This window comes from Pteropus vampyrus, unplaced genomic scaffold (genome assembly GCF_000151845.1).
Source record: "Pteropus vampyrus isolate Shadow unplaced genomic scaffold, Pvam_2.0 Scaffold66, whole genome shotgun sequence".
Classification (NCBI taxonomy): domain Eukaryota; kingdom Metazoa; phylum Chordata; class Mammalia; order Chiroptera; family Pteropodidae; genus Pteropus; species Pteropus vampyrus.
The window spans coordinates 974,554-987,203 of NW_011888847.1; the positions used below are offsets into that span (position 1 = coordinate 974,554).

At 38.4% G+C, this 12,650-nt stretch overlaps 1 protein-coding gene across 3 annotated transcripts in view; it reads right to left on the reverse strand.

The window, feature by feature from the left end:
- Positions 1–2,891: 2,891 nt before the first annotated feature.
- STON1 (stonin 1) overlaps positions 2,892–12,650 on the reverse strand; it is a 45,715-nt gene continuing 35,956 nt past the window's right edge. For all 3 annotated transcript variants that reach the window (XM_011361299.2, XM_011361300.2, XM_011361298.2), the window contains exons 3-4: positions 6,881–7,083; positions 2,892–4,378 (exon numbers count right to left, since the gene is read on the reverse strand). In XM_011361299.2, the coding sequence (XP_011359601.1) occupies positions 4,304–4,378; positions 6,881–7,083 (278 nt within the window). In that variant the 3' untranslated portion in view covers positions 2,892–4,303. The remainder of the gene's footprint in view (positions 4,379–6,880; positions 7,084–12,650) is intronic.

Here is a 12,650-nt window from a genome sequence, read left to right on the forward strand (position 1 = left end):
GGGGAGCAGAGTCTACCACTCCAAAATGTTTTTTTTTTGGTGGTGGGGGGGGGCATATTAATTACTTTAAGTCAGTTATTTTTAAAAAGCGAAAGGCTCAGGAAGAAACTTTGACCTTCTCCCTAACTGCCTAAAAGAATTTAGATAGGGGATCTGCTCCAGGAAGAGAGCTATCATCATAGATAACTATAGTCTGATATGAAGTGTGACAGACAGGGATCTAGCAAGGCACATTAGATCAAAGTCCTGTGTCCATTGTTAAAGATGACCCAGCAAACATTTGTTTACCAAACATGTGCTTTTCATCTCCATGTGAATTGCCTTCCTCCTCACTGAAGTGCCAAACCACAACCTCACCCCTTCTTTATCCTTACCTGTCCTTGGTTCCCCTACTCTTAAGGAACCCCCAAATGTACATATGTAATAAACTTGGTTATTTCCTTCCGTTAATTTGTCTCATGTTAATTTGATTATACCAGCCAGAACAATTTAGAAAGGTAGAGAAAAAATTATTCTCCCTCTCCTATCACAGCAGCTTTCTTTTAAAAAGGGTAGGTGAGGAAGTTGTTAGGTTAATATTAGAGCTGGTTTATCTTCATAGCTTTTATGGCCTCTCAACACACACTTTATCTAAAATATATTCTGCACAACTGTATAAAAATAATTTTCTAAACTTTTTAAGAATTGTTTTAAATGCGTATGTATAATCATATGTATAATACTAGTTGGCAAAGCCTGAAAATTCCTTAGAATTCTCCTGTAGACAAGGTCTGTCCTGTTGTCAGAAAAAACTGTGAATGACTTTAAAAAGTAGGTGTCCTCTCGAGCTTATTTACTTATCCAGGTTATCAATACCTTTCGGTCTTTTAGTTATTTTTCAACTCTGTAAATTTTAGAAAATGGATAATGTACATAATCCTAGTCTATTCAAATGCAAATTAATTGTGTGGTGGTAGGAGCAATTGATTATTATTGCCCTGTAGATAGATCCATTTTGCATCTATTTGTAAATTCATTTCAGAATTCCTTATCTCCTGTATGTCTCTCTGCTCGTTGAATTCTCCTTGGAACCAGCTGTAACTCTTAACAATTCCATTGTTAGTTAATGAATTAAAACCTTGGGCAGATACTCACATTATTTCTTATATCCTCTTTTGAAAGCCATCCTTTAACATCAGAAATTATAGTTTGGTAGTGTTATTTTTCCAGGATGTGCCAAGATGCCATGTTTACTGACTCCTTAATAGTAAAGCAGTACACATTCGCCTGACAGAGTCAATTGTTTAAGGTTACTGAAATTGATTTCGCACCTTAAAAAAAAATAGCCCCAGACTTTGCGAAAGAAGATATAAGTCCATCATACAGCAAGAATCATTGGAAATACATCTTTAATTTTAAAAACCCAATATGCAATCTACCAAATAGTTTGTTACACGATTATTAAGGCTCAATCTGTTTTATATTTGTATTGATATGACATAGAATCATATTTTAAGGTATAATAATATTTAATCATTATTAAGGAAGGCCTTCTAACTGCATTTATAAGAAAGGGGTCGCATCATAAGCACAGTTCCAGAATAAAGGGAACTAAATCCTAGAACTGTCTAATATATAAATCAGGTATAAAAATTCCAGCATTTATTTATATGCTGGAAAGTATCTGTTTTCATACCTTTTTAAGTGGATAAACTATTTATATTCTCATAGGGAAAAAAAAGTCCCTAAATTCTGATCTGTACAATTGATCAGGTAACCATCAAGCTATGAATTCATTTACACAATCGATATGATACTTTGACTGGTAAGGCAACCAGACCTGAACAATAAGAACAGGAAAACTAGTCAGAAACTGGTCAAGTCCTTAGAAGCCTGCTCTGTGTCAATCAAACGGCTGACCTCCAAACTGTCAAACTCAGGAAGGGTTGATCTAAATTACCTATATTAAGATGCTAGAAAAGCGTAGTTCCTCCTTTACTCACTTCCTCCTCTCTTTTCGACCTTAAAAGCAGGGGTTTTTGTTATCATAGTTATTATCCTGAAGATCATCATTTACTTTCTAGCAAAGGAGATTCCACTTAATTTGTAATTCTAAGTGGACCCTACCTGATTTTTCACTTACAGGACCATGGTCACATTTGACCTTCTGCCATTTCTGAGGTCAGAAGAATTGTATTTAAAAAAACCTCTCCTCCCTACACTGAATGTTAATTTAACACTAAGTAATGAATATTTAAGGATCCTAATAGATGTGCAAATTAACAATTATGCCGTAGTACCCCGCTGTTAATGCTATCAACCTTTACATTGCTGCAGAAACTCAATTTGGGCTTAGTCAGTGTTTTGTTACTAATTCCAGCGCTGAATCTTGAGATGCTCCTGAAGGCTGGGTGGCTGGTAAATAAATGACCAGCAGTGAGGTAGCCACAGATGCAGGGTAACCTGTGAAGCATGAGGAGAGATTAAATGAACCCTTTGCTGAAATTATTTTGAGGTGTAAATATTCATTAAGTTCATCTGAATCCGACTCTGTATTCTTTATGGGCAGGATTCCATAAAACAGATTTGAAAGTAATGGCAGTAATTAACCCAGCTGCCTTCCCTGGAATTGTGCAGCAGCATCAGCTCCAGCCCGCCTCCATATTTATGATGAGCGGACTGAAGTCACTTCAGAATGTGCCACACCAAATAATGGGGAAAGACGGTGGAATTTTTTTTAAATGACACACACAGAGATTTGCCCTCCTATACATCAACAGTGAGTCTCAAGCATATGATATTATGAGCAATGCATCAAGTGGAGTTAAAATGAACAATACCAATTCATTTTAACAGTCAACTTTTGCGTTCTTTGCCGTTACAGCAAAATAATGAAAAGCAATAAAATCTGCTGATTTATACAAACCATCATAAATGTTTGTTTTAATGTTTTTGGAACAGATTACAATGAACGTAATACAATATTAAATAAAACATAAGACATAAACTCTCGGCCGACAAATAAATGTTGTTTGGAAGAACATTATTATATCGGTTTTGACTCAACACAAATCTAGTAAATAGAGAAAAATACCTCCTAATCATATTTAAGATTCAACATAAATTGAAGGTGTATTAATATCATATGAGGACTAAAAAATATCCAGAAAATAGGTTACACATTTTTAAAGTTTAATCTTTTGCTGTAAATATTGAAAGGAAGTTATAAACAGAATTATAACTGCTAACACCAGACTTTTCATTAGAAAACAAACACTTACCTGACTTTGAAAAATAAAAATGTTACCTCTTAGAAATCCAGGTAAAACAATCTAGTATCTTTAATTCTGTTCATCTTTTAAAGAAAAATACTCTAAATTTAAAGTATTAGCATAAATAGGATGATAGCAGAACTAGCATAAAATAATCATAATATGACTTAGACTTCAAGAGTCTTGTGTTAATTACAAATACTACTTTATCAAAATACAGTATCTTAGAGTCTGTACTTTTGGGAAACAATATTCATGAACTTTAAAAATCATCTTTAATGCACATAAATATTTTAACTAGCATCCAATACTGGGATTCCATTTTAAAAGGAAATTCTCCAAGCAAAATGCAATATGTCTTAGTGACTCGTACTAAAATATGTATATCAACAGAAATAACTTCTTTGCAATACACACCAGAATACAAATATATTTTTTAAATGATAATACCATGGGGGAAAGACAGGTACCAGACATAGCTGATGATAACTCACCAATGTGGTAAGAGGACAGGAAGATAAATAATTAAAAATCACAGATACTTCCACAACTCCATTTTAGCCTGTGGTTTCAGCATCATTCTACACCTAGCCACACTTCAGAGATGAGCAAGAGGGAAAATTAAGTATTCGGGTCTATGTTTCCTTTGTTTCACCTTCCGGTACGGGTGCTAACATACCAAGAAGAGACAGGGACTAGAGGATAATAAATATGGCATCTGGGTGAGCCAGAGTGCAAAACAATCAGCCACTGAGTAACCAAAAATCAAAAACACTTTAGCCAAGCTAGTGGTTGGGTCAATTTCAATAGGAAGCAAAACATCACGCAAATTATAGATACATTTTAGATCAAACCCATGGGGTGCAAACATATCAAAAGCATAAAATATAGATTATTTGGTTTTAGGTCTAAGCTTCTCTAAACAGAACCAATGGATCTGTCTTAAGCCCTCTCTTCAGAAGTCATTTCCACTATACAATAGCAGAACCGTGTGTGGTTTCTGTGAATTACATATTTGAAAAGTGGGTCATCGTCATTAACTCTTGCTACTCCTACTGGGTTACGCAGGCACCAGCTTTTTCTGGGTCTTCTCCATCGATTTTAATCCACTTCTTTTCTATTTCAACCTGTTATGCAAAAGCAAAACATGGACAGCATTAACAAAGGCAACACAGCACTAACACCTGTTCAGTTCTACCTCATACATGAGGCAAGGGCTAGAGCCACCTCATCCTTGGACACAGACACAGCCTGTCTACCCTCTCATGTTAGTTCCATAGTGAGGCACTCTGCTGTCCTTTTGGGCAACAAACCCTCCCCACCCACGGGATCTTCCTTCCCTCTAGCGTCAAATCTTGAAGAGAACTGAAACTCTCCTCTCTTCTAAGTCAAACATAGGTTTTAGAAATGTATACAGAATACCTATGTTGATAAGACATTTAGAGATCTGGCTAAACATGTAATCAATTATACCCCCATATCATATATCCAGGCTTTAGCCCACTTAACATTTATAACACCCCCAGAATCATCTCTTTAATAAACTAAAACAAACTAGTTTACAAACTAGTAAACTGAGCCAAACCAACTGCCTACGCCTCATCTTTTTCATCGCAACGTAAGCATTAAGTGGCCTTCCTGGAACACTCTCGATAAGGAAGCCCTCCCTCACTCTCTGTCCCATTACCCCATTTTATTCTCTTCTTAGAACCTGTCGCTATTTGAAATCATATTATTTATTTATTTATTTATTTATCTATCTATCTATTTATTTATTCATTCATTCATTCATTCAAGTGGAGGAACTAGTTATTTCTTGTTCCTCCACTTGAAGGTAAGCTTCATGAGGACAGAGACCTGTCTCTTACTCACTCCTGTGTCCCTGGCATCTAGATCAGCACCTGTCACATTAAAATTGTTCAATAAATATTTATTAAGTGGAAGATAATATTTCAAAACCGACTGCCACCAAGCACAGATCAACTAGTAAATGCTATCAAAGTGAAAGAGACTTTATTATATAATTTTGAGCTGTCCTCTAAACCTATGTGAAATTGGCACATCCCGAGAAAAGGAGAATAGGTATGAATGAAGTTTCCATGTGCATTTGACCCACATTTCAGTCACACATATTTATACAGCTAGTGCTACAAGTCGGGTTTCCTAAGAAACAAGCTCTGAGATGGAGACTGATGTGCAGTTTACTGTGGAGTGCTGTTGGGGTCAACACCTGTTGGGGAGGGGAGGGGAGGGAAAGAAGCAGAATGGGAAGAAGGAGAAGTTGGGCTGCAATCCAGTCACAATAAAAGCTTCAGCAGACACCTAGAGAAAGCTGAAGCTAGGATGGCCCTGCAGAGTTATCCCGAGCTGAGGAAAAAGGGTCTTTATATCCCTATATCCATTAGTCACTGGACCAAGGCAGTTTTCTTCAGCCAGGGCAATTCCCAGCTGCTGGGGCGAATAAGTGCTTTGGTCCCCAAGGGGCTATACGGGACAGCAGCCACCCATCATTAACTTTAGCTATAGAAAAAATAATCAATGGACCCAAACATATAGACTTCTAAACAGATGGTTCAAAATAAACATACTACTGTATTATAGAACCACCAGTTGGTGTTTATGATGTCTTATATAATCATACTATTTTTTAATATAAATAAATGAGTAGAAAATCTGAATGGCACTAACCATAACTGAGATTCAAGTAACATAAGATTTTAAAATGGTATTAGAAAGTATAAAATGCAACTCATGTGCAAGAAAAAAGGAAACTATATAAATTCTAAACTGAATCAACTGCTTGTCATTTGCTGTTTAATTTTTGTGATTTTTGAAATATTTTCTAATTAAATAATATATTTGTAAACAGAACCACTAATGTCACCATTTCAAGATATTACAGGAAATGTGTGGCAGAGGTTGTCTCCGTATTTACTATCTTTGAAGCTGAGAAGAAAAGCCAGTTTAGAGACAGGTGCTAGTACACGTCACTCTTTAATTCATCTGGCCCAAGAATGCAGAAGCACTCATGGCAAACATTTATTCAAGTTGTTATAACAGAGTAACTCAGCATTTCCCAAGGGGTGCTTCACAGAATACTATTCCAGAAGATATGGATAGGTGTTTTACATGCACATATATATGCCCCAAAGGCAAGATGCTATAATCAATGAGTTGGGCAAAACAGGGTTAACAAGTTTCTTTAATGCAGGACTTCTCAGAACCTTCATTTAACATTAATTTAGTGTATGGCATTCCTGAACTTATTTTTTCTTGGCTCATTATATGGGACCCTTGTTCCACAGACAATTGGGCAATGCTATTCTAATATAATTTATATTATAAATATGCTTCTGAAAGGTGAATTCATTTCTGATGCCATGGTTTTCATTAAGATCTGAATTAAGTACATGGCACTGTGTGCTCAGGTGCCTAATGTTCTCTAGGATTGAGGGGGAAGAACTAGGCTCACTGATGACCTTCAGGTTTGGATGGTCAGGCTCTTTTAGGTCAAATACACACACTCATGCACATACATGGTCACTTAAGAGGGCAAAGCAAATATTCAAAGTCAGATCAAGTCCCAGCTCTAGAAGCCCCACCTTGAGCCAGTCGGCTTTAGGAGGTACCTGAATGTTGTAGCAAGCTCGCTGATGAACGTGTTTCTGTGGCTGGACATCACTCTCCACCCCCAGAGACCTGACCGCTGTCCTTGAGGCACAGGTGTCAAGCATCCCAAACTGAACAGTAGCAAATGGATACCAATCAGAGGGAATTTCTTGATCTGATCCAAGTTCTAGTTTGTATGACAAACAATGCGGATGATCAGGACCTTGAAGAAAAAAATCAAATTGTCAAAGTCTTTCAATGGCCCTTAAACATTTCTCTTGAATCTAAGAGGCACCGATCCCTCTCTTTAACAATGAATTCCATCAGCACTATGGCAGTGTGAATCCCATTTGAACAAAATACCATCTAAATTCCCAATTCTGCAATAACTAGGGGGAAATCTATCTGCATTTTTTAAGTACTAGCTTTAAAATAAGTACAACTTTATTACTATATACATGAATATATTAACTCCTAAAAATGTTTTCTATTAGTATATTGTTTCCTTAATTAAGAGATAAGTGATATATATTAAGTATCATTATTTAGCTACAATGTGCATAGGATCTGTAAAAAAACTTTCTTAATAGACTGAATAAGCTCTTACATTAACTCTTAATTTATTCATTTTCTTACTACTTCTTTGGACAGTTATTGCAAAGGTAAACTTCAACCTAAATTAAGTCACATTATAAAAAAATTCTTATTTTTTAAAGTTAATGAAATTTTACTACTTTTCAGAAAATATTCTAGGCCAAGAATTCCTTCTTTCAGCAGAACGGATTATATTTTAGTATATTAATTTTCACTCATCTTCCTTAAAGCTTTGAGTGGAACAGATGCACAGTGCAGAGATGGGCATATTGGCTTTCAATGTTTCAATCTATTTATTTTCATTTAATTCAATTTGCTATTTATTGAGCATCTACTCTATGCCAGGCCAGGCTCTGTGCCAGACCAAGAAATGTCAAATATATGCAGATTTTAAAGTATGGTCATGTACTCTGTGTGTGTGTGTGTGTGTGTGTGTGTGTGTGCGTGTGTGTGTGTGTGTGTGTGTGTGTGTAACAATGAAGTAAAAAATATTTTTATTGTAATCACTGTATTAACTTTATAAATGTTCCATGATTCTGTTGCATTGTCCACAGCATCTACATATCCAATGCAGCTATCTTTACTTAAATAAATGTATGAGGTGAGAGTAATTTCAAAAGCTAGAATTAAATTACTGTAGCACTGACATAGTTTCAGAAAGAACATTTCCATCAGAATATAGCTTTAGGCACAGAAACAAGAGTTTAAAGGATTTCACTTAATTCTTAAAAGATAAATTGCCTTTCATTCTTTACAACCTGTTTCTTGTAGAGAAACTAATAGAATTCTAAGACTGTAAAAGGCCTTGAGAAGTCATCAATCAATTAACCAACAGAGGCTCATTATCCATCCCTAACACTTACATGTAGGGTAGGACAATGGTGGCCTCTGAGGTGCTCTAAGCTACCCAGATCACTGCAGGCAAGTGATAACTTTATTCACACACACACACACACACATACCCAGGAGAGATTCCACAATCCATTACCCTTTCTAGTCTTCTGCCTGCAGTGAGGACACAGTAAGCTCATTTAAACTTAATTCAGGTCCTCTTATGTCCTCTATGGCACAGTGGTTAAGAACACAAACACTGGACCAGATTGCCCAGAGTCTAATCCCAGCTCTGCTTACTTAACAGTTGTGCAATCCTAGGCAAGTTACTTGATCTCTCTGAGCCTCAGTTTCCCCATCTGAAAATAGGAATGAAGATGATAATAATAACATGAACCTTATAGGATTGTTGTAAGGATAAAACAAAGCAGTCAATACACCTAGAGCATTAAAGCCATGCATGGTACACGATAGGAGTGTAGATATAAGTGCAGGACATACATGATCACTTTGCAAAGCACTATGTGATTATAAATCCAATATTATTGATTACCATAATTTTGCTAATGAAGGGACTGTGAATTCTACACTTTTAAAGCTGAAAATAATATTGGATATGATGTAATTTGATATTCACATTTTAAAGGAAGAAACTTCTTGGAACTTTTTGCAAAATTATCCAATTGAAGACCTATAAAATTACAAGATCTAGTACTCTAAAGGTATCAGAAATAAAACATTTCTATCTGCTTTTCTAAAAAAAAAAAAATGATAAAAGATAAAGGAGTGCATTGTTTAAGTTTTCTGACATTCTTCCCAGCTTTTAGAAACTCGCAATATTCTACAATGCTTAATAACACACCCCCTTCCCTTTAGACTTTGATCTCCATGATGAAAGGATCATGTCTGTCCCTTGGACAATGTCTGGTACATTTGGGCTCAAAAGATATTTGCTGAATTTACAAATAAATGAATAAAAGATAGAGAAAAACTGTTATTTAATCTCAGTACTGACCAGCAGGGGGCACTCTCAGGCTTTGGTAATTGTTATTCTCGGAACAAAGTTCTCAGCACAGGGAATGCAAATGACAAAATCTACTTAGGTCTTGTCCATACCTGGGCCCTCTTGAACCAAAATATTTCACATCTGAAACTGAATTGTTGAGAGTTGGAGGGTACAAATGGAAGGAGGATGACACAAGTGGAGGAGGAGAGAGCAACGAGTGTGCTGATGACAGAGAGCAAGGAAAAAAAGTAAAGCCAAATTAAATTTTAAAATTGGTAAAATTGGAAGGTAGAGATATATATTCATTAATTGACCCTCCACCTCTCCCACTCCCCTTTCTACTTCTGTGCCACCATCTGCACCTCCTCCGGCTAGTGTTCTCATTCCTCCTTCTCTTTCTCTTCCTTTCCCTCTCCATCCACCTCTTTTTCCTCTCCTCCACTCCTCCCACCCCTTTAGGCCCCACCAAAGCCTGTCCTCAGGAAAGGCTCCTCTATTCCTCTGCTGTCATTCACACCTTAGTCTGAACGAACCACCTGAGCTACCTGCCCAAGGCCAACCTTTGCTGTAAAATGAAAGACTTGCCCACTGTTAAAGGAATATTAAATGTTGACATGCTAGTAGAAGAGACATTTAAGGGGCCAGCAGCCCCTCCTACCTCCCCTGAAATCATATATAAGTAAAAAAGAAGTCTATCCTGATCCCAAAAATCCACAGGAAAAATAAATTTTAAAAATGTTTAAATTAGTACCTGGTAAACTAGTTCATATATTCTCTTTCATTTTCCATATTTAAAAAAAAATTTTTTTTTAAGAAACTAGTTTGAAATGGGTAATGTTTTAAAGACTTTTAAAAAAACACTGTCTCTATAAACACTCAATTGATTTAAAAATCATATAGAAAAATAAAGATGCATTCTAAGACCCTGTTACTCTAAATGTGGTCCGTGGGCCTGCAGCACTGACCTGAGAATGAGTGAGAAACACTGTAGGAGGGGAGTGCCCACCTGCTGAACCAGAATCTACATTTTAACAAGGTGATTCCTGTGCACACAAAAGTTTGAGAAGCACCGACTTAGGACAAAGATTTCCTCTCTGCCCCAACCTCACTGTTTCTCCTCTAAAAGCAAATTGCCAGGTACCCTCTCACCCTCTGCGTTACCCTCCTCCACTCCCACAACGTGAAGCCAAGACAGGACCACACAATCCCAGCCCCCTTCAGAGCCACTCCATGCCACCCAGACTCTACTTGACACAGCCCCACTCCACTGCCTGTTCCAGGGGCCACTTCTTTGCACACAGATTTCATCTAAACAAAGCAGCTTTGATCCCGAAGGATTTATTCAGTAAAGTATCACTGTATAATTGACTGGAATGTTTGTAAAATATTGTTCTGTGTGGGCCTGGTGCTATTAAAGTCCTCAAAAGGAATTCCTGAAGGCCAAGATCAAGTCTGGCAGCCTCTCTGGGGATACTCACTCTTATAATTGTTCTCAGTGAGCTCAACTGCTAGTAAATACGGTGAGAGAGCAATAACAGAGCTCTAGAAGGCACAGGGACACAGAGCGGGTAGGGATGATCTCTGCCTAGAGGACCATAACAGCTTCCACAGGAGGTACCAGGTCAGTAGTTCTCAACCTTGGCTTCCTGAGAGCCTTGTATAAATGTTCATACCTGGGCCTCCCTTGCCCCAGTCATGGTTGGGACAGGGCCTAAATATGCTCAGAAGGTCTCCCTTCCTACCAGCCACCTGTGCGCATACAATCGACTCCTGAATCTCTCCTCTCCAATGAAGGCCTGACTTTCTCAAACGAGGTATTACTGTCACAGACAGAGTGCCTGAAAACACTTCGGAAACCCTGTTGACAAACCACACCCCAACGCATGGTTCCCAAGTCCTTCCTATGCTGGTTTCCCCTCCCACCATACCCTTGGTCCTAAAATTAGGCACGATCTCCTGCCTACACAGCTGTGTCTCTGCTGTTTCTATCCTTGATGGACTCCTACTGATTCTTCCATGCCAAGCTTAACCAATCCCTCCTCCACAGAGCCTTCCTGAGTACCCCCAGTGGTTTATCACTCCTTTCTGAGATCCCTATTACATGTACATGCCTGGAATAGAGCACATTTCCACAGCACATTTGGAGAGCAGCTTCTGGATTTGTCTCACCTACTAAGACTGTTACATTTCTGGATAGCAGGGATCATGTTTGCCTTTGTATCTCCCAAGGGCCCAGCACTGGGTGTTTGTGGAATGAATGAGGTTAATTAGGGGATCTAAGCTATGAGCCCTCTTGTCAATAAATTCCTGTTGACTGAATCAATTAACTATACATCAGCTCACAACAGTGTTATAAACTTGTGAATCATTTTCACAAGCTTTATAAGATGTTCCCCTTCCAAAATCTGAAAAATAAGTGTAGCAGCCATGGAAGAGTTGCCAGAGTGCCTGCTCTGAGGCAGAGCAGCCTTGGAACGGGCTGTTTAAGAGCCTGAATCCCTGCCTCTCTGAGAAGCCAGCACGCTGAACCCTTTTGTGCTCCTCTCTCAGGAACATAATTATTACTGCAAATCTATGCAAAAGCCATGTTTGGCCTTTTGTTCCAATCTTAGTGACCATCTCTAGGACCGAAGGAAAATGACAGGGGTCAGGTCACCAGCCAGACCTCAGGGGAGATCTAGGGACCCAGGTCCAGACTGCCTTCCTCTCTTCTCCCTTTTAGTTTAGCAAAATAAAAGGCAATGATATTCCGATTTTCATAACTCCTCTCTCCTAAAAGTAGCACAAATGATTTTTAGAATAGATCATTTGGAAGCTTGTGCTCAAAACCTCAAAACTTGTTTTTCTGGGATAAAGATAATCTGCAAATGGTTTTAACTTGCTTCTCCAGCAGAGTTATAAAAAGCAGGAAACATTACCTCTGTGGATTATGTCATGACAGACATTCCCACCACACTAGAGTTGACCAGGAGGCGCCATCAGAGGCCATGCACTGTGACCAAGCTATTCCACCCCCACCTCACCCTGCCCTGAGCTTGAGCTGCCCTCACTAGTCCTTGGGACTAAAACCGTAACTAATGTGATTCATGAGAACTTTGCAGAGCTGAATTTGGCATTGATGGAGAACAGTGGGGGGTATCATGGAAGTCTACTGTTAGGGTGGGGGGCTTACCTTCTGAAAAGGGGCCCGGGGCTCCTCAGACACCTGGCTGTCTCTCTTGCCTGCTGGACCCTGTCCATAGCCCAAGCTACAATCAGTTCACAGATGTTAAGCCAGCAAACTGCAAGTCAGAGGCAAGGTGGTGCTGTACCCTCCAGGGCGCGGTCCATGCCGCTGCTCCCCATGTTCACTGTAGTTT